Raw genomic sequence first — 25,716 nt, 5'->3', positions numbered from 1 at the left:
CAAGTTGAAAACTAATTATAATTTATAATTAAGAGATTATTTACTTAAGAAAACATTTAGGTTAAAGGCTTTAATTAGATCTGTTCCTGGATTATATTAAATAAAGATGTTAATTAAAAAAAAAAAAAAAAAAAAAAAAAAAAACATCTTTATTTAATATAATCCAGGAACAGATCTAATTAAAGCCTTTAACCTAAATGTTTTCTTAAGTAAATAATCTCTTAATTATAAATTATAATTAGTTTTCAACTTGGTATATAGGAGTAGATCAAATTACGACTAGTTTCAAGTAAATAATATATTCATATTAGTCTCTTAGGAGCAGCCCAAAATGTCTTCTTTTGAGCCTGCGAATTGGGATAGCCCCCTGTAATCTCCGGGCTAGACGATTACGGTGGGCAGTTAGACGGTCGTTGTACCTGCTTGAGTTCCAATATGAAGTTTTTGTCTTTCCGAATGAAAATTTCTTACTCCGTAATTATATATATATTGTTGCATACTTTTAGACTCTTTTCAAAGGGGATTTCGGAACCCCAGTAGTTTTTGTGGCACGTCAGTATAGAAATTGGTTTTTATTAAGATAAGTATTGAAACCGAAGCATAAGTATTTTTTCCATCTGTACCAGTGTGTGTACCTTGAGTGCGAGCCGACACGTTTTCATTGTTTGATAAAATGAAATTTTATGGCGCACAGCACCGGGCACAGGACCCGGGACTCAGGACACAGGACACGGGACACGGGACACGGGACACTCGGCCAGCGAGATAAAAAGTGAAAGCGAAGGGCGGAGGACGAGGGCGCAGGCAGGACCTCGACTGGCCGAAAATTGAAACAGAGCGGCTATGAATTTCCAGCCAAGACAATGGCCCCAACGTGCTCGGCCCCTGGCTTCCTGCTCGTCCTTTTGGTCCTGCGCCGAGCAGTTTCGGGCTAGTTTCATTCCCCAGACGGGCCAAGCAAACAAACAGACAAAACCAAAACGACGGAGACTGGCGACCGGAGGGTCGGGCGAATGTTCAAGATAATTGAATGAAAATTCATTCGTGTGCTTTTCGATTTGGGAGTACGAAGAAAACTTTCGCCCGGGCACCCAGCCTCTGGCTTTTTGTCAACAACCAAAATTCGTATTCTCCCTCCTCCTCGCCCAACTTCGACTTTTTCTTTTCGGTTCTCGGCTTTCGGGGGTATTTTGTGTATTTCACATGTTCTGGCGGGGTGCGGGCAAAAGTATTTACATGTCGTTGTCATTTCCGAACTTTTCCCTTCGGCGGCGGAGTGGGAACTTTGCAGCTCAAATCGAATTAGAGCTTTGTTGTCCCTTGTTGTCTTATTGGTTTAATTTGTGTAACGGCTGCCTGCGCCCTCCCCTCCCCTCCCAGCGAGCAGAAGGATCCCGGCGAACGGCAGGGCTTGCGGCATCCCTTTGGCTCAACAAGTTGAACCCGTAAAGAATTTGCATAAAAATTCATGGGGTTTTCCCGGGTCCCCGTTCGCCGCAGATGTTTATATCTGTATCGGTCTCTCTATACGTGCTGTACATACATATTTTTTAGGCATGCTCGACTAGCGGCGATTAGTTTGGTATTCCCCAGAAGCATTAAATCGGTATGGGTCCATGATTTGGCCGAGGGCAAAGGGATTGCTTCTTTGTTTTCACCTCCCTCGCCGAAGGAAATTCTCAATGTCAGAGCGCAGCAAAAGTAATTTACAATATCGATGCGACATGGCCGCAGCCTTGGACGGCTTCCATTTCCTTGGCATTTTCCCCTGATTTCAGCCCCTCCCCGCCCCCTGACTTTTACCTTTCCGCTTTCCATTTTTGTATTATTTAACAGATGCTGCCAATGAGGCGGAGATGAAGGCGCCATCGCCGTTCTCATTACTTAAGAGCGAGACGCCAAAAACGTTGATTGAACGCGGGCCCACGCGGCGTATGCGCAATAATTTGCAGCTGAAATTTTGCAACTGCTCGTGGCGGCTGAGGAAATGCGGTTGAAAGTCAATAAAATCAAATGAGAAGGAGCGTTTAATTCGATTCGGGGTCGAATTTCCACTGAAGTCATCGCAACGCAGAATGATTGAATTAAGTCGTCGGCAATCGTTGAGCGAATTCAATTGCAGCAATTCCATTAAAAGCGTTTCGAAATCGATTGTTCAATTCGCCAGGGAGGCCATTTAATATAGAATGCATAACGCTGCTGATAAGCTTAAGAATTTAAGGACCTTTTCTGTGTGATTAAAACGAAAAATACCGTAGTCAAAGGCGGACGATAATTACGACCATAAGCCAAACGAAGAGCGCATTTTATGGGACATTTACGAGAGCTAACGATGGCAAATTATAATCGATTATACGGGCAAAAGTGTCTGTAAAAATGAGTTTAAAAATGGCTTCGCCAATGAGTAATAATCATAACTATGAATTTTCATAAAACGTCGATTAAATTTAAATGCATTTTGCTTTCATTAAAACGAAAAATCTGAGAATCGATTAATTTAATACTGATGTGCTGCGCTCGATGGACTCGGTCGTAAATCGATTCCAACGATTACGGGTTCCATTACCAGATTGCATTCCATTGTCAAATTATAATCGATTATATGCTCGATAAAAATGAGTTTAACAGCGGCTTCGTCAGTGAGTGATAATCATCATTATACATTTTCTTAACGTCGATTAATTTGAATCATTATCATTCATTAAAACGGTTTTCCGATTTCTGAGAAATCGATTAATTTAATACTGATGTGCTGCGCTCGATAGACTGGGTCATAAATCGATTCCACCGATTACGGATTCCATTACCAAATTGCAGTCTACCGCAATATAAAAATGAGTTTAAAGCGGCTTCGCCACTGAATAATAATCAAAATTATAAATTTGTTAAAGTCGACTAATTTGGATTATAACGGAAAATCGGAGTAATCGATTAATTTCATACTGATGTGCTGCGCTCGATAGACTCGGTCATAAATCGATTCCACCGATTACTGCTTCCATTACTAAATTGAATCGCCAGCCCTCAGCCCCGATCGGAACTCAAGACGTGCATTCGCTCACATGCTGAATATTTATCGAATAATGAATAAGGCACACGCATGCACACACAGATTCCATTAACCGTATTACGCAAGAGTTGCACATAAAAAAGCACGGAATTTATCGAACTGCCCAAACGGGGAGGGGGATATGTGTGATGCCTGCGTATACTCCATAGGGGGTATACTGAAGGGATTCTCCGGATGCTTTACTGGCAAATTTACGGTTGTGCTCAAATGACTGCGCCAGGTGGATTCCGAATTCTGGGTACTGAGCAGTGGATTTTGGATCTTCCGAGCGGCTCAGTGGCCGCCATTCATTGGCCAATAAAAAGTGACGCATAAAAATATGAATTTTATGTCTGCGTATTTAAAAGGGACAATAAGCAACGTGTGGCTGTGAATGGATGTGGGGAAAGTAAAGCTCAAGTTCGCCTGCCCGGGCAATCAAAACAAAATAAAAGAGAAAAAAGAAAAAAGAAAGAAACGAAGGCGAAAAGCAACAAATGCGCTCAATGAAGCGAAAAGAAAGAAAAGCGGTGGAAATCGGCGGGCCCACTCGAATTGGAAAGTCTAATGGAAGCACAAAAAACTCGAGCTCGAGCAGGTATACGTATTGTGTATAACTGTCTGTGTTTCTGGCAGCTGCTGAACATGAAAATGAGTTTTCTCCCTCAACTGCTTTTTATGCCAGTCAAGCCAAATAAAAATAATAATAAAATCAGCGCAATAAGCAGGAAGCGAAAGCGGCGAAAGCGAGAGCGAGCATCGATTTATACACAGATGAGCAATCATAAATATTAATGTTAAATACAGCAGAGCCGAGGATTCCGGGAAAAGTCGGGGAAAGCGGAGCGGAAAAGCCCTGCTGCTTGACCATTGCCTAATGGAACGGCAATCGCAATGGCCATTGATAACCGAAAGTTAAGTTGTGTTCCTCGCAAAGTTTCCACCGCCCCGGCCCGAAAAGTGGGGCACATTTCTCTGCCGCCACCAGCCCGGCTTTATGCTAATGTCGGCGACTTTCCCTGACAGGCGCTGCCTCATAAAGCAGGCGGTGAGCATAAATCTTCGGCTCGCGCAAGGACCCCTACGAGCGGAGCCCCAAAAAAGGGATCTCCCTTCCATCGGGCGACATCGAGGCGCGCTGCCTCTGATTTATTTGCCAACGTGTGTACCACGCTGCGTATGCTTATTTCGGGGAGCTGCTCCTTTCCTTGCCCGGCTTTTTATTTCCATTCTCTCTACCGTCGCCTCCAGAGACAGCTATCAATGACAGCGGCTTGATTTTGCATTTAAAAGTGAATTATACATCCGCAGATTCTCAGACAGCCGCAAAAAATGTATGCGGGGCAAGGCGAACTGTGCAAATATCTTGCCACATAAGCGACAATTTATTTGCATATTTCGTGCCACCGACAGGCTGAAGAGAAAGTTGTCCTGGCCGTTGTTTACATTCACCCGCCGGCGAAAGGGGAAAAACAAATTGTCTGGCGAAGAGCGCAAGAACTTATAAGACAACACACAGTGCAGAGGAATGGGGGTGCCTATTTTAGCCAAGGAATTTTTAAAGTAGCTAACATCATTTCCTGCGTTTATGCGTTGGCCATATCACGCTTCATTTCATGATTTGGGCCGTGTGTGCGTAAACACCGTCGAAAGATGACTATGATTTCGACCTCAAATATCACTCTTTGATGACAATTTAACGCTGGTAACTCTATATAATTAAGAGAGTTGCCAGACCGATAGAATTACATAAAAAAGTCTTAACTTTAAGAGTTGTTATTTAATGAATGACAAGGAAATTAATATCCATGTTTTATTTTGCCGATTAAAAATATGTCATACTGGCTTGGAATAAAATAATCGTTTTTAGTAATCAGACACAGAAATTTCCATCGGTCCATCATTTCTTATGCTGAGATTGAATAAAAGCGTGAATTCGGGCGTGTTGCGAACTTTAAATCATGCTTTTTAGAAATCATGAAATTAAGATTACAACGATTAAAGGCCACTAGAAATCCTTTAGCCAATACTTTTTAGTGCAACTTGTAAGCGCATAAACCCGTTCGATTGGCAACCCCTAATGCCCGCAAGTATGTACGCATACAGTTCGAGTCCACTTACAACATAAACTCGTGTTGCGCTCTGCTGACCCATTTCAAATTGTTATCGCGTTAATATCTGGCATGTTTGAATGTCACATTGATCCCGTTGTTCGGCGACACACACACACTCAGTCGGTGTGTGTTTGTGTTTTCACTTCCCTTTGACTAATATCAACACCGAAGTTGCCTTTCCCGCGCTGTTTGTGTTTAATTATGTATATCTGTGAGAGGCACGAGCCCCCACACACACACGTGTGGGAGCCCCACACAGATACAGACCGATTGTGCGAGTTTACATGGGTGCCATGTGCTTTGGTACAAGGCGCTTACCATTCGCTCCCTACAATAGTTGTCCTTGCGCACATATTATACCTCCTGTGTCGGCTTAAGCCTGCTCAACATTTTCCAAATAATATGCTAACTTTTGTGTTGTCACGTGCCCCTCCACGTGTGTGTGTGTGCGCGCGCGCCATTGTTTGTCTTGGCGCTGACTTCCGTTTCCGGCTGATAAACAAATGGCGCCAGCTAACGATTAATTATTTTGATTTCTCGTCTAAGGTCCACCTATAAATAACAATAGCAATAACAGCAGCTGGGCAGGACACGTGTCTTGGCCAACTCATACATAGACCAACTGACAAACTTGGGACAACAGGCGGAAATAGCATCAAGTATTGATTCGCAATATGAGAAATTTCAAATAATGATTCACAATTTGCAAGGGGAGGGGTGAAAATTTGTTAAATACTAATCATAATATATTACTTTTGCTCTCTGGTCTTAATTGAGGCCCTCGCCAGCCATTCATCAAATGCCCTTGCTTAAAATGCCACGTTTGCCTGCGGTTTATCTGCGTATTGATGAATTGTTTGATGGACTAGTGCGCCATTATTGCCGATTCCAGTGTGCTGTTTGCTCAATCGATTCCTTAGATGCGCACAAACAGCTCAATAGCCGGCAAAAGGAGTCTCGTCCTTTGTGGCACTTCTTTGGCAGCCTATCAATGAGCCAATTTTCACACAATTGCAAGTCTCCCAGTGCCTGTGTGTGTGGCGGGTGTGTGGGAAACCACAACGAAGCACTTTTTGGCACGTTAATGTGTTAGAGGTGCCCACCCCAAGGACAGGCACACACACACTGGCACACACGGGCCGTAATTAATGATTGAACGCGCACCTACGCACAAGGGCCTCCCCCGAAATGTATGCTACGTTCCTCGTCTATACGCACAAAATGTGCTTCTCATTATTTTTACGTACTCCACACACACACTCGCACATGCCCACAAAGTTTTACAAAAAGCAACGCACGTGCGTATAAATTATGTTTTTTGGCTTCATTATGAGGGTGGGCGGGGCGAGGGGCTGGTTGGGTGGTCGGGTGGCTGGGTGGCTCGCTTTAAGGGTGGGTGGTGCCCATTGCTGACGCCGAGTAACACATTAAAAATCAATTCCCGAAACTTTGCACGTACAGGAAAAGAAAACTGTTGGCTCCGAAATTGAGTTCAAATGGGCTCATTAAAGCAAACAATCGAATAAGTTCTTATTTCGTAAATGGTGTGGAAAATAGAAAAGCCAGGAGTACAATACATATTTTCCATTTTTACTAGCGTTGCTTGTAGAGTTAAAGGTTACATTGTATAATTAAGGATTTGAACTTTGATAATGAACCTTGATGTCCCATTTTTAGACAGAAATGTTTGTTTATTTTCCCTCTAATTAACTATTTTAACACGTAAACACGGAATTGTGTATAAAGATTTTTCAGATTTTGAGTACATTAACATTTATATTAAACCAAGAAAAAAAACCCCTCTACTATTAACCATTACACTGCTAAAGGTAGTGCGAGGGAGATGGAAATATGCATGCAGCAAATCTGTTGCTTTTGAGATCTAAAACTTTATATGTTAATAACTTCGTAATGAATGCTAAGATTTGAACCATTTTTGGCATGTAGAATCAATACTTAAGTAATGAAAACAAAATTCCATTAATAGTCGAAGTACTCAACTTTATCGGTCGCTCTGGCTTATAACTTAAGTTGCTTAAATGAAAAACGGATGTGTGATAGTCGATCACGTGACTATACAGTTTCACCATACTATTTTACAATATAATAAGATAGACTTAACAAATTTTTTATTTATAAGGTGTTTTTAAAGCCTTGAGAAAACACAACTAAGGACCCTGTATTATAAATTATAATATACAATAGCGTTTGGGTGTTTCTGTGGGCCAGAATGCCGAGCCAACTTCGTATGGTGTAGATTGGTGTTGCAGCTGAAATTTGATATTACATTTTAATGACTGTCCTAATCGCTGACTCTCCCCTTTTCCTTGCAGCAATCGGCAGAAAGATGGAATGACCAAGACTCGCTTAGTTTGCCCCCCGGAAAATGCTGGCTCAGCCAGCGGCAGCAGCGGCAACAAAAAATCAATCAGCAACACCAGCAGCAACATCTGCAACATCGGCGGCAGCAGCGGCAGCAGTAGCTAGGAATGGCCAGCGACGTCGCGTGGCAGCAGCAACAGACGGCTGCAACAGCAACAGCAACGGCAACATTGGCAACAGCAACACCAGCAACAGCAGCACCAGCAACACCCACAGATTAAGTCAAATGCATTCCAACGAAGAGCCGCCCATGACGGTGATCGTCGATGGGGGCGGTGGTGGTGGCAGCAACGTTTCCGTTTCCGGTGCGAGTGGCCATCGGCGGGGCAGCCAAAGGTTGCGCAAAACCAGTTCCTCCAGTGCCAATGCCAAGGCATCGGCGAATCCTGCGGAAAGAACGGGCAGCGGTCAAAGGTCGTCGCATCGCCAGACATCGAATGCCTCGGATGGCGGAGGCAGCAGGCGTCGCTATCAGGGAAAGGATCGCCAGGATCGCGAAGATCGCGAAGATCGTCAGGATCGCCATCAGCGACGCGAACGGCAGGAGCAGCAGGTGCCACGCCGGCGGACGGGACGCCGGCACAGTGGAGCTTCCTCGCTCAGCGACGCAGCAGCAGCGGCAGTTGGCGGAGGAGCAGGAGCAGAAGCTGGAAGATCGAGGAGGGGCGATGGGGGAGGGGCGGTCAGCTCCTCGACCGCCTCCAGCTGCAATGGCAGCTGCAGCTCCGACGACGGCGACTCCTCGCACACCTCGTCCTCCAGCTCGTCCAGCTCGTCCGGCGAACCGAATCTGCCGTACCCCGGCTTCCCCGAGATCTCCATGAAGGCGCTGACGCAGTACACCCGGCCACGCAACTGGTGCCTGATGCTCATCACCAATCCATATCCTTTGCACAAACAAAAACAGAGAGTGGGAGACAGGGGGGCAGGGCTGGCAGGGGGCTGCCCTAATTGCCATTGTCCTTCGCTGGCAATTTACCCCTGGGTGTGTGTGCCCGAATGTCCTTGTCACACATTTCACAGGATGTGCGTTGCGAGCCTATTGATTATTCTCTTCTTTTTTCCTGTCCTCTCGATTTTCGCTCCACTTTTTGTTGTGCGTCTTTTTTTGACGGGCCTAAGGACACTCGATTCGGTGGAGGTTGAATGCATTTCGGCGGGGGTAGAAATGTCTCTGAAGGATGCCCACATGCGAATTTTTAATAAGCGCACATTACGATCTGTCCGTTCGCTGTCCTTGATCGGTTTGGGGTGGAATTATAAACATTTTATTTTTAAATCCTGTTTATAGAGCCAAGAAAGTTTAACATGAGGCTGATAACACTAGGTGAACTAATATGTAGTGTCACAGAATTCTTCGTAGGCCTTGCAGAATACTCGTAAGCCTACTTTAAAGCTTATATTTATTTATATGACTTTATGTGGGGACATTTTAAGGTAGACTGTGTAAAAGAGAATGGATTTCTCGTTCCTTGCAGTAATGGGTATCCCATATTCGATGTACTAGACTACTTTTCCCCTGCCTGTTGCAAAATTCATGCCCCAATGTCGGCAGTTGCAAAAGGCACTGCGTGTGTGTGCGAGTTCGCTGGGCATAAATAATAAATATCTGAATGGGCATCATCATTGGGAGACGGAACCAGTGGATATATGTTTGTCCCCCGGTCCCAGTTGCCGGATCCTTCCGCTGCCGACTTGTTTTCATTTTTGCCGCAGCCCCATCCATTTGCTGGGGGATAATGTGCGCCAATCAGTGGGATGTGGGATGTTGGGTATGGATATGGATACGGCGGAGGCGGAAGGAAGAAGATGACAACCCTGGCGATTCGATGCTGTTTATATCTGCCAGTGTCAGTGCCAGCGCCATTTCTCCACCTCCACCTCCTGCTCCTGCTCCTGCTCCTGCTCCATCGTCCCCAGCATTTCTCCCTCCAGCTCCTTCAAGCGGCTTGTGGCACATGTGCATGAAAAATCGCTTTGCATACTTCTCGGCGCGCACTTCACATTTCACTTGGAGCGAAATTAAAATTGACTGACGTTGATATTTATTTATGCCCGTGGTTCTCGGGGCTGAGTAAATTATGATAATTGAGTTTAGAACGTCAAGTCGGTTCTCCGGTGACATATCCCGCTGGAAGTCGGGAGTCGCGAAGTGGTTTTATTTTTAGCCCGAAATCCGCGTTGATGGCAGCGATTTACCCACTTGATATGCCACATCCATCCAATCCACCGCCCCACACTCTTCACCCTTGAAAGGTCCCTTTGTTTGCGCCACAAGTACGTAATCGCTCTCTCGATACTTGCCACTTAATTGTTAGCCATAAATTTTGATTTGCCCCATTGTTCGCGCTTTTCAAACTTCGTGGCTGCCCCCTGCCCCGGCCAGTGTATTGTTTTCTATATCTTGCTGACATTTTATGGATTTTATTGTCAAAGTTTACGATGTGGATGCCTCCCCCAGCGCCGATTATTATACCGAGGGTGTGGTTGAGTTGAGCTGTGGGCCAAAGTGATTTTGTGGCTGAGCTGCGGTGCAACTTCGCCCTGCTTGCATTTCGCCTCAAGTCGATTCGATTCCATTCGAGAAGCAATCAAACTGCTTTGGCTAAACTAATTTAAGTTCAACTTCCTTGTGCTACCCCACTTCCACATCCGTTTCCGCTTCCGCTGGCGACGCTCGTCTCGCCCGTGTCTTTGGTGACCCAGACGTGCCTTCGGCTGCAGCTGAGGTCAGCGGTGCCATTTGCCAAAAAGTTAAAGCCGCCGCAGCGTCGCCAGCTGGCCTTGCGTATCAATATCGGATGCCACACGCTCCTTTCCTGTTTTTTCCCTTCGAGGTCCTCGGACTGAGCCACCCTGGGAAGTGTAATCAAATGGCACGCAGAGAAAATTAATAATTTCACTAGAAATCGTATCTTCATCCATATTAAGAGTTGAACATTTGGTTTCCTAAACGTTCTTGACCCAATTGCAACCAAAATAACCTAATTGTTGCCGGATCAAGGATTGCAAGGCCTCTCCACAACCTTTTTAGCAATCTTCCCTTATTCTGGTCACACTAATTCTTTTAATATTGAGTAGCTCGAGTACATGGGAAAGAAATCACGATGAATCGAGAAATATACCTTTATCCACGAAACCAATTCTTAGGAATTTTTCTCTGTGAAATGACATTGGCCTTCTGCGGCATCCGGTCGTCTTTGCAACTTTTAAACCCAAATTAGCGATGCAACTTTTACCACATCCCTCATATATGATACGATGCATTTTCGGGCAGTTTCCAGCAAAGTTGTCTCCTTCGTTTTACGGCGCTTTTAGCGTGAAATGTGCGCGGCACGTGCAACATATGCAGCACAAGGAGACGGTTGAGTGTCGGAATTTAGTGGGGTCAGGGGTTACGGGCTACCAGCTGGCTGCATCCTTGTGCGGTCGCCATTAGGACCACCACACACGGCCATTCGGACACGCAGGCATCATTAGCATGGAGTGCGGGGCAGTTGGGCTCGCTCCTTGGATAATGTAAAACCGCTGCCACGCCCATAACTAATTATGACGGAGAGCTGAGAGCGTGGTGTGGATGCCTCCTGGCCAATGCCCATTAGCCTCTTTGACCGCCACCTAGTACGTGCATTGTATTCATTACATAAAAGCTCCCATCGTCCTGTCAGAAGGGCGAGGAGCAGGGACCAAGTTGATGAACCGACAACAGGTCGCCGTGCTCCTCTGTGGGAATTGTTAATTTCCGCCGCTGGCTTATGCTTCAAAAGGGAGACAATTAGGCAATCGCAACGGGAGCAGTGTGACCCTTTTGTGTTCCTGATCATAGTGTGACCTTGCGTTCGAGAATCTGGTTAATATTAGGGTTTGTTGTGGGCTGAGAAAACAAAATTCTGAAAGTAAAGAACGCTTACCCTTCAGACTTTTCCTTTACATATCCCCCAACAGACGAGTAGTCGATTCTTTCAAAGGCCCTCTGCCGTGATGGAACCAATTAAATTGATCGCTTCCATTGAGGAAAACTTGTCCTTGTCGAAGCCAATTTATCTCAAGTTTTTCACTCTTACTTTTTGGAATTTTCTTTTTAAATGTTTGTTTTTCCCGTTTCGTTTGGCCCATTCTCATTCCCGCTATAGTTATTCGTTATCCGCCATTCAGCACTCCCCATTCTCCCCCGACCCGCCTCCAGTTTGGCATGTTCAGTCATCTTATTCGGCTTTTGCTTTCGGGGCTCTCGCTTTTGTTTGTGGCTCTTTTAATTTGTTGCGATTTCTGCACGCTTGCATGCGTCCCCATTCCCGGTGCCACCCGACCCGCCACGCCCCCTTAATGGCACCGCCCCCTTGCCGCTGGCCGACTTTACGCTCGACTTAATTTGTTTACTGTTGGTTGGGGGCCATCGCTGTTGCCAAATCAAAAATAATGCGCGCATACCCGGGGTCCGACCTTACCGCCCACTTTGCCTCCCACGCACACCTGACTAGGGATGAATGGCGGAAATCGCCAGAAAGCGATAAAAATATCGATACGATAGTAGATGAATGTATCGCTATCTTATAGGTTTATTTATAGTTTCTAAAATAAAAATTGGCATCTCATAGTTATATTACTTATTACTTAAATACGTAAAAATACATTGTGCAGAATGTTCGAGAAATATTTTTCAAAGAGCCTATGAACGAACACAATCGATACTTTATAGCACCTAAAAAAATCCTAACCTGGAAATAATATTTTCATATCGCCATGTATTTGACATCCCTATGGCCGCCTCTTTGGAGGCAACTGAATGAAATGAATGCGCCAGGGTCGGTGTTGCTGCTACTGCTGTCGCATATTTGTGCTGCTGCAGTATTTATCCAGGCGGAGAGTGGGCGTGGTCCACGGACCCGCCCCGCCCCCGCCGCGCCCCCCTTTTGACCCCTTTGGAGCCGCCCCCATTTTGACCGCGGCCTTTTGTGCCGTCTGGGCTGTTCACATTTGTTTTTATGACACGGCCCCGCGGATCCAGCCGAACCGAACTGAATCCAAAACCGCCTCTGACCCTCAGCCTGCATATGTTCCAATCTCCTTTCGCCTCCTAATGAATTGCCCTTTTTGTGGCAGCTTTCCGTCCCCGCCACCCAGGGATATTTTGTTCGGCTGTGGATTTCTGTATTTTTTCGTTCTTTTGGGGCCTGACCATTGTGCGCCACGTTTTATCTTTAATTGTGCGTTAATAGCGTAAACATTTTTGCCATTTTGCGCTTGTGTTCTCGATCCTTAATTGCTCCGTGGAAAGAATGAGTCCTTGGCGCTCATTTGGCCATGCATTAAGCCGGCTCGAAATTCCCCCTTCGCCAACTTGCCAGCTTGGCCTTGTGCGAGTGTTTGTGTTTTCCAGTTTTTCTCTTTTCCACCGCCTGAGGCCCGAAAAGCAAAGTGCAGCTGCGAGGCTTTTAGGCGACAAGTGGCAGAAAGGACGGCGGCTTACGGGCTGCGGGAAATACAAAAAAGCAGTCAGTGGAGCAGTCGATTTACTTCCATTTCATGTGGGATCTCAAAAGTCAGCCCTCCAAAATCAGTTCCTGCAACCGTAGATTTCTCAGGCCTTAAAGTGTATTTAAGAAGTTACATATTACAAGAAATATTGACACAATTTATTGGAATACAGAACACCTTGTCTCTTTAGTGATAAACCCAAACCAAACTTCGTGTGAGTAATCGAATTGCAAGGAAATTTACACACATTTCCTGTCTGCTTGTTGGCCTCCAGAACTTAACTCATTGCGGGTTCGTCAAAACCCGGACTGTTTGTTTATCCTAAGTCTTTGTTCCTTTAAAATGAACCATTTGAACCAAGTTGAATTTGCATTTGCTTGAGCGTATGCAAGCGATGGGTATTCAGGGAAAGGAGGCCCCAGAGCGTATGAGTGATAAACTTGGAGCACACAGTAAGCACATAAAACTAGCATTTTACAATGTTGCATTCAGCCGGGGTCCTGCCAGTCCTTCGGGTGGCTGCTTGGCGAAACGCGTTTGGATCGAGTGTTATGAGCTGACTGCCAACTGTCATCAATTTGCTGCATTTGGCTGGCCCTGGAGAGCGGGAGCTGGGAGCTGGGAGCTGGGAGCTGGGTGCTGGTAGCTGGGCGTCCACAAGCCAAAGGCTCCTGGCCCCAAACCCGAAACCAAGCGCCCAGAAACCAAAACCGAGAGCATACCAAACGAGACCGACAAACGACAACCGCAGGAGGCGGGCGGTAAATGTGGGTGGGTGGCTGGCAGCCAAGTTGACAGGCACTTGAGTGCGCATTAGAGGCAACTGCAAGTTGTTATCCACCACGCCCCCTTTCGCAGTGCGCCCCCTTGCCGCCGCTTTCGCTCGACTTGTTTCGCCTTCAATCAGCGCAGAAATGTGGGCAGCGACTGGGCCAAACCATACCCTCTGCCCTCACCCTTTGGCCTCGTCCTTGCTTGCCACTTCTTTTTGGTTTTGCCCCTTAACTTAGCCACGGACTCGACTCCATTTCGGGACCTTCACATGGTTCGAGCGCGTCTCCATCCTGGTCATCCTGCTCAACTGCATCACCCTCGGAATGTACCAGCCCTGCGTGGACGACGCCTGTGTCACGAACCGCTGCAAGATCCTTCAAGTGAGTAGTTGAACGCTAGTTTTATTGCTGCAACATTTTGGCAAGCCGAAGTGAACTCAAATATATAAAATATATATAAAATATAAATTGGATAAATATGAATTATTATTTTTTTTACAACAAAATAAAGGCAAAAGTCTTTAAATACATCACACTTTTACCCATGTCACCAAGGTAGCTATATGATATATCAGGGAACTGATAGAACAATACGATTTGCCAAGTTAAAGAGCTGATCAAATTTCTTTCTTTTTTTATTTCTACCAATTGTTCCCTTGTCAGAGTCAGAAGCTAAGGTCATCCGATCGACAAGGCCTTTTACCCAGAGGTATGGGTAAGATACCTCGAATAGCTTCAAACCAGTTTAATTTTGCTAGCTTTATCCGGGGGAGGGGTGGTTTTCAAACCTGATTTACGTCCACATACTTTAAAAACATTGCAATAGTTTCAAGATTAAGAAAATAAGTACCTTATGTATATAGGTACAATGAAATACTCGTATATCTAGATTTATAAGCAAGAGGCTTTAAAAATATTACAAGAGGCTAAGCCGATTATACTTAACGAGTTCTTATTCTTTACTTAACGCATAAGCTTGGTTTGGCACAGAATGAGTTTGAAGTTTTTGAATCCTTCGGAAAATACAAAGAAACTCTTAAAACAATTGTCTATCTAGAGGAACAATTTAGCGGGACCCATTCAAGTTTTACAATTCGGGTATTTGGCGAAGCAGAACCTAAGCCCATCAGCATTACAATTACATTTCAACGCACTTCAGTGGACACTTATAATTGGCATAATTATGGATCCATCCCGGGGGCTTAAGGTTAATTTGATAGAAAAAATGATGTGAAAAATGGGGACAGGAGTCGCATTGTTGGGCCTGCCTTCTTCGCTGGCTGTCCCTGCTCCCCAGGTGGGCCTGTCAGCATCGGTGTCACATTAAATGCCATTTATTTAAGCAATTTTTTGGCTCACTTCCTGGCTGCCGCACCGATGACACCCAACGAGGCACTTCGGCTCATTAGGCGGCACCACCGCAGCCGGTTTTCGGAGGGGGTTCCTTGGGTTTCTCGGGCTCTTGCCGGCTTGGAGTGGAGTGTTCAGTGGGGCAATTACAGAGCGTAGAGAAAATGCCGGGCTCAACGTGCGAACATGTTTGTAAATGATATGTAAGTCGGGCGACATTTTCGGCCGCAGCCAAGTGTAAAGTAACACGACAGCCGGGGCCAGGACCCTCGGAAAGGAAAAAAGCAGGGGACCGGGACCCAGAGCAGCCAAGGCAGGATACTGGCAAGGACACGCAGGAGTTTCGAGGGCGGTGGCCGCGGATGGGGGGCAGGACGGACAGGACAAGACAAGAGAAGGCATCGCCAAATTGGCACACAGCACAAAGTCAAAATGACAACGACAGCGGCAGTCGCAGTTAGTGACATAAGTGGGCGTTACGCCGCCCTTCGTCCCCGCCCCTGTATCCCGACCACACAGTCATATATGTACACACATCCCGACCATCCCCCAATGAACCCAAATTACTTGACATAAGACGTTGCACGGGGCACAAGGAAAAGATGACGATGACGACGACGAGGATGATGATGATGATGATGGTGTCGCCAAGGCAAACTCATTTCGAGGTGCCTGTGTGTCCTTGCCTCCCCTCTCCCTACAGCGGGGTTGCTAATTTTAATTTCATCAACTCTCGTTAGTTCGTTAGGTTTAATCGCCATTAATCGAATGGGATTTGAGGTGCAGGGAGGTGCTATGGAGCGTATGCCTTAAAACCGTGTTCCTAACAAGGGGCACTGAAAAGACTTGAATAAAACGGGAGACTAAGCTAGCGAGTTTGTAAGGAAATGCAATAGTCCACAGCTTACCAAGATGATATTGATCGTTTCAAGAAGACTTTACCCCTCGCAACTGCTAACCCCAATATGCCACCCCTACAGATCTTCGACGACATCATCTTCGCCTTCTTTGCCCTGGAAATGACCATCAAGATGGTGGCCATGGGCATGTGCGGCAAGAACACCTACCTGGCGGACTCCTGGAATCGCCTGGACTTCTTCATCGTCCTGGCTGGTCTCCTGGAGTACGTGATGCACGTGGAGAACCTCAATCTGACTGCCATCCGGACGATTCGTGTGCTGCGTCCCCTGCGGGCCATCAATCGAATACCCAGTAAGTGTACCCGTGCCAAAGAGCATGTAAAGGAGGTAACTCTAAGTCCAATCCATCCCTTCTACCCCCTAGGCATGCGAATCCTGGTGATGCTCCTGCTGGACACTCTGCCCATGCTGGGCAACGTCCTGCTGCTCTGCTTCTTCGTGTTCTTCATCTTCGGGATCATTGGCGTGCAGCTCTGGGAGGGAATCCTACGGCAGCGCTGCAGCTTGATGCAAGCCGACGGCATGGTCTATCCCCTCACGTAAGTAGCCAGTCCGAGGAATCCGGCGATTCTCAAAGAACAAGAAAAAAGAAAACCAGGTCGTATGGGAAATGTGGGCCTCTGTCTGCCGGCGCCTCCGGGTCTCATACATAATCGTACATACCATACATATTCCTGGGCATACGTACATGTGTGCTGTACATATATCTAAATATATATACTCGTATCGTGATTTTCTTTTTTAGCTTTGAGTGTTTTGGTTTTGTGCTTTTCGTTTTCGTTTTCCTTTTCCGCGTCATCCAAATCAAATCGAGCCCAGACTTTGAGCCGAGTCTTCCACAACTGAACTGCCTGGCTGCTGCTTTCTCCATCCTCCCGCTGTTGGCTTTTTTGGTTCCATGGCTTAGCTTTTGGTTTTTTGCTTAGCCCTAGCCACAAGACACAGGCACATGCCACACAAACAACGCCATAAACGCCCTGAACACCCACAAACAGCCGAGAACTGGGAGATCCCGCCGTAGCTGCTGCACCAGTGTCCCAGCAATTTGCATACGAAATCCCGGGCACCGTCTATTTGATGAAGTCCCTTGGTCCTTCGCATCCTTCAGCCTGTCGGTGGTCCGTTGGCGGTACCCGAAAAAACAGCCGCCTTGTGGTCGTGACAGCCGCAGGAAGCTGAGAGGAGGCCGCACAGTGGGGTCCGGGGGAGAAATAGCTGCCAGATTTCCCGGTAATTAAAGAGAAGTGACTGAGATATAAGGAAAGTAAAATCAAAAAGATAAGGGGGTGGTAGTAGGTCCTTTACAAACGTTTTTTGCGACTCAAAAATATTTTTTTATCTGATAAATGTGATCAGTGGAAGGACCTTATCACTAAAAGATCGATTTGAGTCTGATTTTTTCTGATTTTTTGATGCAATCCTATTGGAGTATATGAATTATACCGATAGTTGTATGCTACCTATGTAGATATAAAAGAGTTGGGGAGGACTTCAATTTGTTTTTGCCTTATCGAGCCCTTTTTGTGGGTTTCGCTGCCACTGTGCTCTTCGTTGGCAGCTGACAAAAGATTTTAAACTTGGCCAAAACAATCATTTATCATTGGCATTGTGTTTGCGTCTGTGTTTGTGCCACGGCGGCTTTATAACGTCACACGCAGAACAGAAAGGACACGCGTGCTCTCTCACCCTCACACAGAGCCACAACTCACACACACACACACACCGAGACAAACAGAAGGACTCACCCACTCACAGACAGCGCAGCCCTTTAAGGTAGGCAACTGAATTTTTGGGTCGCTGCGCGCCTCGCTCAAGGAACTTCCTTTTTCGGTGGCTTTGTTTTCCTTGGTTTCCTTGTTTTGGTTTTCCCCAGCATGCTAGCTGTACAAACTGTTTGTTTATATATTTTGTTCGCTAAATAAATTTATTTTTGCGGCTGACTCTTGCTTGTGCACAATTATTGCCCACAATTATGTGCAACTAGCAATGCATAGTCAAGCTTTTTATATATTTTTGATTTGGTTTGGAAAGTCTGGGAAAATATATTCGAAGGGAAGACTTATTTCCGGCGTAGTCCTTTTTGAAAATGGTACTTTTTCGTAAAGCTTTCTTTTTGCCGCTCCCTTTTTGAGTTGAAATCATTTTAATTTTGTTAATTTCAATTCGCACAGGCAGGAATTGTACCATACAAACAGAGAATCTGCAATATTGTGAGCCCTCGAAGTCATGCTGTATATACACCCACAATCCACACCCACACAATAAACACCCATACCCACACCCTCACACTCACAACCACAACCACAGACAAGCCTGTGAGAATGGCAAACAGAGTATAGATATATATATGCATATATGTTCTTTTCCAGTTTTTCGTTTCTTCGATTTGTATTTAGTTGTGACAAAAAATGAAACCAAAACAGAACAAGAGAACAAATTATATCCTAATTGGCAGCCAAGCAAATCCAACATCCAAATTCCAAGATCTGACTTCCACTTATCTCTTTGTGTTTTCGAGTTTTAAGTTTTTTCCTTAGAAGAAAACAAAACAAAAATAAATTTCCAATACCAACAAAAGCAGATAATATGAAACAAAAACAAAAATCATACCGGGAACAAATTTTTTGTTTACAGGATTCCTGAAGTGTACAGAGTTCGAGTCCGTGTTAACTCGTAAGATAAAATGATTTATTTCCCCCCTTAACTTAACACTGACACACCCCCACACGAACACACAGACTATTACACAGTCCGAAACACACCAACAGAAGACCCCCAGTGGACACTAAAAAGATTCTAATAGCCGTCTACTAGCTAGTCCACGATTAGATTCTGTCTATAATACTGATATCAATGTAACTCTCTACCACTGCCTTTAAGTCTCTATAGCCTCCCTCTAACTATCTCTCTCTTCGCGCTAGCGCTAGCCTGCCAAGCCTCTAACCCTTAGTCCTTAACCCTCAGACCTTTATTGCTACTTCCTTTTCTTTCCCGAGTCGTCGTGTCTGACTAGTAGACCTTACTCCATTTTCCATCTCTCGTTAGCTCTATATTTAAATGTGTACTATCCCCAATTATTTAAGGTGCGATGACCACTTGATCCTTTTTTTTTGGTGGTGCCAAGGAAATCCCTTTAAAACTGTCTAAAAGTATGCTACAATATACGTTTAACCCGTTTAACCCGTTAATCCAGTAAATAATTACCGAAGAACCAAATCTTTTTAACTTTTGAGGGACTCTCGTGGCACCCCCATTTAATGGTTTGAGGAAACCATCTAGAAAAAGGAAAGTGCAGTGGCCATGGCGCTTGCAACGGACATACAGTCTATACGTCAGTGTCCAAACACCTATTTCCCTCTCTGTTCCACACACACAGTACTCTATTTAGCCGTCACCTTCCCACACACGTTTGATAGTCGCCACACACCCTATTAGTAGATGTGCATAGCTATATACTCGTCTAAGTTAATATACTTGGCCATACGATAATACGAAGTACGTTTTGATTTTACTCTAACGTCTAACCAGCTAACTGTCTCTCCGTCTCTTTCTCTCCGTATAAGTAATATTTGAATACCTATGAATATATATACATATATATACGAAATACCAAGCTATACTAAATATCAATTAAACTGAACTAGACAACCACTCAGCATCCTGTTCTCTTCCCCCACCCGAACACTATATATGCTCACTCTATTGCCCAGCCCACACAACTGTACCAAAAGCAAAGCCCCCAGTTAACCCGTCTGAGGCCACGTTTTATTTGCCACCTAGATGAACCCCCTCCCTCGTTTCGCATATAAGTATATTTTTAGCCTAGACTTGATGTACGTTTCTTTTTGTGTTTGGAGTTGTTGATGTGGCACCACTTGAACCTGATCTCAACTGCTAACTAAGCCACACACACGCCTTTGAGTGTCTAGAATGTATATTTATATGGAATCGGGGTCAGAGAGTGTCACCCCGATCCTTCGGCCCCCTCCACCCAAAGGTTTTGTTTGTGTTGCATTTGCCAAATTTTGGGTTTCGTTTTGCCATTTTCTGCTTTTGTTTTCGCCATTGTTTGAGGTTCTACACACAAATATGTATATAACATGTTTGGGGGAGCTCCCTGAAAAGGAAAGGCAACAAAAGCACACAAACAACCGAAATAACAAGCATACCAATTAGTAACAACACACGTTATATATGTGCCAGCCAGAACCGTGTGCCGTTTCTCCTTTCATCCGCTTGAGATTCCTAGTCAAAGGAATATACGATCCCCAACCATTTCAGTTCAATGGATAGTGTTTATGCTAGTTGCTCACTCAAGAGCACACTTCTCATTTAAATGTAATTAGTAAGCTTATTAATTGTTTCTAAGCATTTAAAGCGAAGGATATCCCATTTTATAGTGCACATTTCAATCAATAATTGCATATTAAGTAAAATACATATAGGTAAAGGTGGTACACAAACTCGTTTAAAATTAGATAAATACCCTTGATGGGTATCTCAAAGTCGGCATCCTCTAGATATCGCTTTGTTTTTTAATTTTTGTTTGTTTGCTCACCAAGTTAAACAACATTTTGGGGTCCACAAACACACACTCCAAAAGGATACACACACACAGTTCGCTGGAGCACAGTGCAGTACAGTATTCAGTAGAGTAGAGCGAACACACACACAGCAGCACACTCCCCGCACCGACACACACTCACACACGCTGTCTGTGTGCGCCTATGTATGTGTATCTCTTGTAAGCTGAACTCTTTTTACAGGAAAAATCATCAGTTTCTATTGCAAAGGTATTTAAAGCTGCCCCTGCTTCATTCGAACCCCTCGCTCTCTCCTATTCACACACACACTCGCAGACCAAGTACGACAATTACACACACATGTACATGAACAACTCCATAAAGTTTTGCATACTGTGGAGCGTGCGAACTGTTGCGAACTGCGCAAGGAAATGGTAGGAAAGCATAAAAAAGAGAAAAAGCGAGCGGGGAATATTTCAAAATTCACTTGCGCTGCCGCCTGCCCCGCGCCACCAAATGTCATTGCCGTGCTTGCACGTGCATATTAAACACATTTTATTGTCACACGCACACGGCAACACTCCGAAAAACACACTCACGCACACGCTCTACGGTTGACACTTGGTTGAGGCAGACATTTTTTGAAGTCGCGAGTTTCCGGCGCGTCGTCCATTTTGTGGCAACATTGCGCGTTTAATTTAAATTGCTTTGGCGTTTTCATTTCCTCTTTTACGAGTGTGTAGTCCTCTTCCTTTTGCCATCCCCGTTCCTCATTCCACGCTTCTGTTTCGTTGTTCCCCTCTCCCCTTCCGCTTTGCTGCTGTGCTTCTTGCTTTTAGTTGGCGCTTTGTGGCTCGCTTATGTCTCCCTCTTTCCCGCTTCTGGTACAGTTGTGTCTTTCTGTACTAATGCTCAGTGTGACCAGCTTTTACTATGACTCACTTTTTCTCGCTGTCTTGCTTACTCGCTCTGAACTGGCTAGCTAGATCTCTGTGCGTGGGACTCTACGACTTGCTTCTCGCTCTTTCAAATCGCTACTTGCTCCTTTAACTCGCTCCTGCTACTCGCTTAAGCTAATCGCTCTTGCTACTCGCTATCGCCGTCTTTCTCGCTCACCCGCTCACATTCTATCTGTCTCTCTTGCATTGGTCAACCGTGTCTCACTCTGTTCAGTTCTGTTAAGCTCTTTTGTTTTGCCTCACATACTATATATTCGAATTGGCATTGTCTATCTCACTCTAATTAGTTGAATGTTCTCGCGGATCAACCACGAAACTCAGCACCAACCAAAATTGACTTATCGAACTCATTTACTTGCTTTATTTCGACATAAATCTCTACGTAAATCTTGATGTAAATGTTTACGATACGCATTGAACATACAGATTACTTATATGGAACTACGATAACGGATTACGATTATTAATTGTTCTCTTTGTGCTCTCTCTTTATCTCTCACTCTCACTCCTTCCTTCTCTCTCTCTATATATAAATGTATCAATCTCTATCTCTCTCTGGTGTGAACTTCTCTTTCGTACACTTTGTTTCTTTGTGTGCTGGATGTTCTTCCGATCTAAACTGACAATCGCATCCCATGACTCTCCTAATTCTCTGTACACATCGCACCCCTAGCCTGTCGCAGTACTACGAGTTCTCCAAGGATCAGGACTATATCTGCTCGACGCCCAACGATTCGGGAATGCATCTCTGCGGGAACTTCCCGCCGTATCGCATCGGCTCGCTGGTCTGCAATGGTAAGTCCCCATCACCCTCCCCACTAATACCCATCCCCATCCCCATTTCCAGTCCACGTCAATTACATTAACTTTAAAGCTAAATGAAGTGCAAATTGCGCTGTAATCAAATTTGATGGCATTTTTAATTGCCCTCTCGCTGTCGCTTAATGACAGCCAGAGCCACCGAAGCAATCACAATTACAAACAATACACTTTCCGCCCCATCCTTACGTTCCGCAATCCGTAGAGGAGGCCAAGCTGTTCGACTTCAATGAGCCGACGAACACGTCCTGCGTCAATTGGAACCAGTACTATACCACCTGTAAGCAGAGCGGCGAGAATCCCTTTCAGGGCACGATTTCGTTCGACAACATCGGCATGGCCTGGGTGGCCATATTCCTGGTGAGTAGCATCCGTACACTGGCAAAAAAACGGGTTTTCAATTGGTAGATTAGGCCAAGAGACGAATGTGAATTAGTAGATCAGGAACAATGACAGTAGTAGGAAAATGCGCTTTTAGCTTCCTTATAGCATATCTTCAGGACAACTAATACAACAACTAACGTTCACAAATATTTTATTTTCAAGCACAAATAATATTATTTCTTTTGGTGTAGCCAACTAGTATTCAACTTTGTTCAACAAATAGCAACAGGCGAGGGGCAGCGATAGAAACAACAAAATGTTGTATGCTAATTCGGTGTCAACTTCTGCCGCGAGTAAAACTCCCCAGCTCTGCTTTCCCTAAACTAACAAAACAAACGGCAGCAATTTGCATCCCGTGCCGAACGGGGATAGGGTGATAGTGATAGTTAAAGTGATAGCTATTGGGATGATGCTGATGCCGAAACTGATGCCAAAACCAATGGGTGTTCCTCTAACTCACTCCTCTTTAGTGCACCCGTCCTCCGGGGCAGGCCTTAATTGATATGCCAATTACACGGCGCGCACCGCAAGCGAATCTATTGATATGCAGGTCAAATGATGTAATTAAGCCCAAATCAAGTGCACATTAAGCCATGAAACCAATAGCGGGCTATACGCGATGGTTTTGAAGAGGGGAGGGAATGTATTTAATGCCCTCAGGGAGTTAAATCTGTATGGAATGTTTCTACATTTGAGTGGGCTTTGAATACTGATGGTTTTACGAGTAACACATAATCTGGTAAATGGTAAAATAGTTAAAGGCAAATCTGGTTAAATAGATAATTTTTTAGTATATTTAGTTATGGATTCATTTAAGTTTACCATTGAAAAGGGTTTTATATCTATATACCTTCACAGCCGAGGTCCGTGTTTGGGCGCCAGTTACAAGTACTGGTCTCCCGAAGTGCTTTTAATCCACATTCACCACAAATAATATTAACCGACCTATTGTATTGCGAAGAGTTAGTTAAATGCCTGACACTTAAAACAGGATTTAAGATTTGCTAGGGCTGAACTGTTCGCGTTTCACCGCTTAAAGCCGCGCATTACGCATACGTGCCGTGGTCCGTGGCCAAAAGGCTATCCTAATTGCTCTGCCCACAACCCCTTCCATTTCGGCCAACAACGGCGGGCGTGAACAATAAAACACCAGCCAGCTGCCTCAACTTTATACCGTTTTGCATACACTCGTACATTTATATTTGTGCAGAGAGCGCACGCTAATTACGGTGAAATATTTGTTGGATTTGCAGGTCATCTCGCTGGAGGGCTGGACGGACATAATGTATTACGTGCAGGATGCGCACAGCTTTTGGGATTGGATATACTTTGTGCTGCTGATTGTGGTGAGTGCTTTTCCCGGCGACTCGGGAGATCGGGGATTTCGGTGGGCCCAGTGGGCTAGCGGGTGGGGGGTCGGGGTCAGGGGTCACGGTGTCTGGCGGCCACTCGCTTTGATCACGGATTGAATATTTAATTTGGAAACGGCTTAAAGTCACTGGGACTAATCGAGGCAATGCCAGTGGGGCCGGAGCCCTGGTATTTGCGGCTTACTGTTGCTATTGCTATTGGCTACTATTACCGGCTATTGTTGGCCGGGAGTATGCTAAGGCAATTTGGCAATGCAAATAAGTAAATTACTTTTAAACTATGACCACACACGCGCGGCGGAGTCGGGGTTCAGGTGGGCGACCAAACAAAGCGGCAAAGTTTGCCCAGGAAAAAGGCTACGAATTTCATGAAGCTGGCAACATGTTGCAACGCAGACAGCAGGCCCTCCCCCACCCTTCCCTCCACCATTTTCCATTTCCATTTGCCGCCCTCGCATTTGCCACTTTCACATTTTCCCACCCAGCGACTGTCCACTTTCGCCAGTGCCATCTTCGAGTGGACTCCAGTCTGTTGTGCTGTCATTTGCATGGCAGGATTTGTGCTCAGGTGTCCTTGGACTAATTAAAAGCCTTTATGGCTCACACACACTCACACGAGTGGACGCTGGCACAGACACAGATGCGGCAGATACAGATGCAGACACACATGGGGAAATTTCATTATTTATGTTTGAAGTTTACTCAACCTTTCTCCCTCTGTCTCTGTCTCTGTCCAAGCCGCTCCCCGTCTCTATCTCTATCTTTGTCGCTGTTCATTTCGTGTGCAAAATGATTTTGCTCTTGTTGGCAACAACTTTTGGTATGCAAATAGTTTCCAGTTCCTCCCGAAACTCAGTCCAACCCAGCTCCCTTCATTTGCTATTGGGCGCTCGCCATGGAGGGAAATTGCTTATTTATGTTTTATGCATTTTGTGCCAAGCTCACGAGTTCCAAATTAGAAGCGTTCTCTTTGTTTTTGAAATATGTTTTCAATTTAAAGTTTACCAACGCTTTGACTTTCAGTCCTCGGTCGCACTTACAAGTTGTGGAAATTGGAAATTCTTCAGGGCCAGCAATGTAATACACAATCCTCTAACTCAGCACTCTGCGCTCAAGTTGGGTCAGAATGGGTTTGATCTTTAAATGCTACACACTATTTTCGAGTGTTTAAAAAAACTAAAAAGCTGAAATTGTTCTCGGGTGCAATCTTTACGGGCATTTAAGAAAAACAAGCCATAATCTTCCGAAAAGTTGGTCAGTCTTCTGAAAACCTTACCTCACTTGACTTAACTTATTGCAATAGAAAAAAAATCTAAAATTACTATCTTAAAACCGTCGCGACAATATATAACGGCATCTTTAAGATTACAGTGCTAGCTTGCAACATATTTCGCAAAGTTTTTCAAAAAGTGGTAAGCTAGTTTCAACGAATTCAGGCTGACAGCCAACGGAATCTGAAGTTTTGCAACTTTAAGATCAGCATCTTAGCCGCCTGTAATCCCCCCGATGACCACCAGGTGGCGTCTGGCGATCCCCCAGCTAATTGAATTTAAGTGGCCAGCAGAAAAGGTCCTCCCAAAGGAGCCATCAGGACC

At 45.1% G+C, this 25,716-nt stretch overlaps 1 protein-coding gene across 6 annotated transcripts in view; it reads left to right on the top strand.

Moving 5' to 3' along the window:
* The window catches only part of LOC108033056 (uncharacterized), a 94,710-nt gene that overhangs the window by 42,354 nt on the left and 26,640 nt on the right, over window positions 1-25,716 (top strand). For 5 of the 6 annotated variants that reach the window (XM_017107190.3, XM_050885895.1, XM_050885925.1 and 2 more), the window contains exons 1-7: window positions 14,071-14,177; window positions 16,127-16,358; window positions 16,431-16,605; window positions 18,701-18,739; window positions 22,222-22,343; window positions 22,573-22,727; window positions 24,005-24,097. In XM_017107190.3, the coding sequence (XP_016962679.2) occupies window positions 14,121-14,177; window positions 16,127-16,358; window positions 16,431-16,605; window positions 18,701-18,739; window positions 22,222-22,343; window positions 22,573-22,727; window positions 24,005-24,097 (873 nt within the window). In that variant the 5' untranslated portion in view covers window positions 14,071-14,120. Of the gene's footprint in view, window positions 1-7,496; window positions 8,428-14,065; window positions 14,178-16,126; window positions 16,359-16,430; window positions 16,606-18,700; window positions 18,740-22,221; window positions 22,344-22,572; window positions 22,728-24,004; window positions 24,098-25,716 lie in introns of those variants that run through there. The other variant, XM_017107186.3, reaches the window with a different exon arrangement.

The sequence above is a fragment of the Drosophila biarmipes genome, chromosome X, assembly GCF_025231255.1.
Source record: "Drosophila biarmipes strain raj3 chromosome X, RU_DBia_V1.1, whole genome shotgun sequence".
In the NCBI taxonomy this organism is placed as follows: Eukaryota; Metazoa; Arthropoda; class Insecta; order Diptera; family Drosophilidae; genus Drosophila; species Drosophila biarmipes.
The sequence above is the reverse complement of the archived record's forward strand: the minus strand, read 5'-3'. Positions and strand labels throughout refer to the sequence as shown.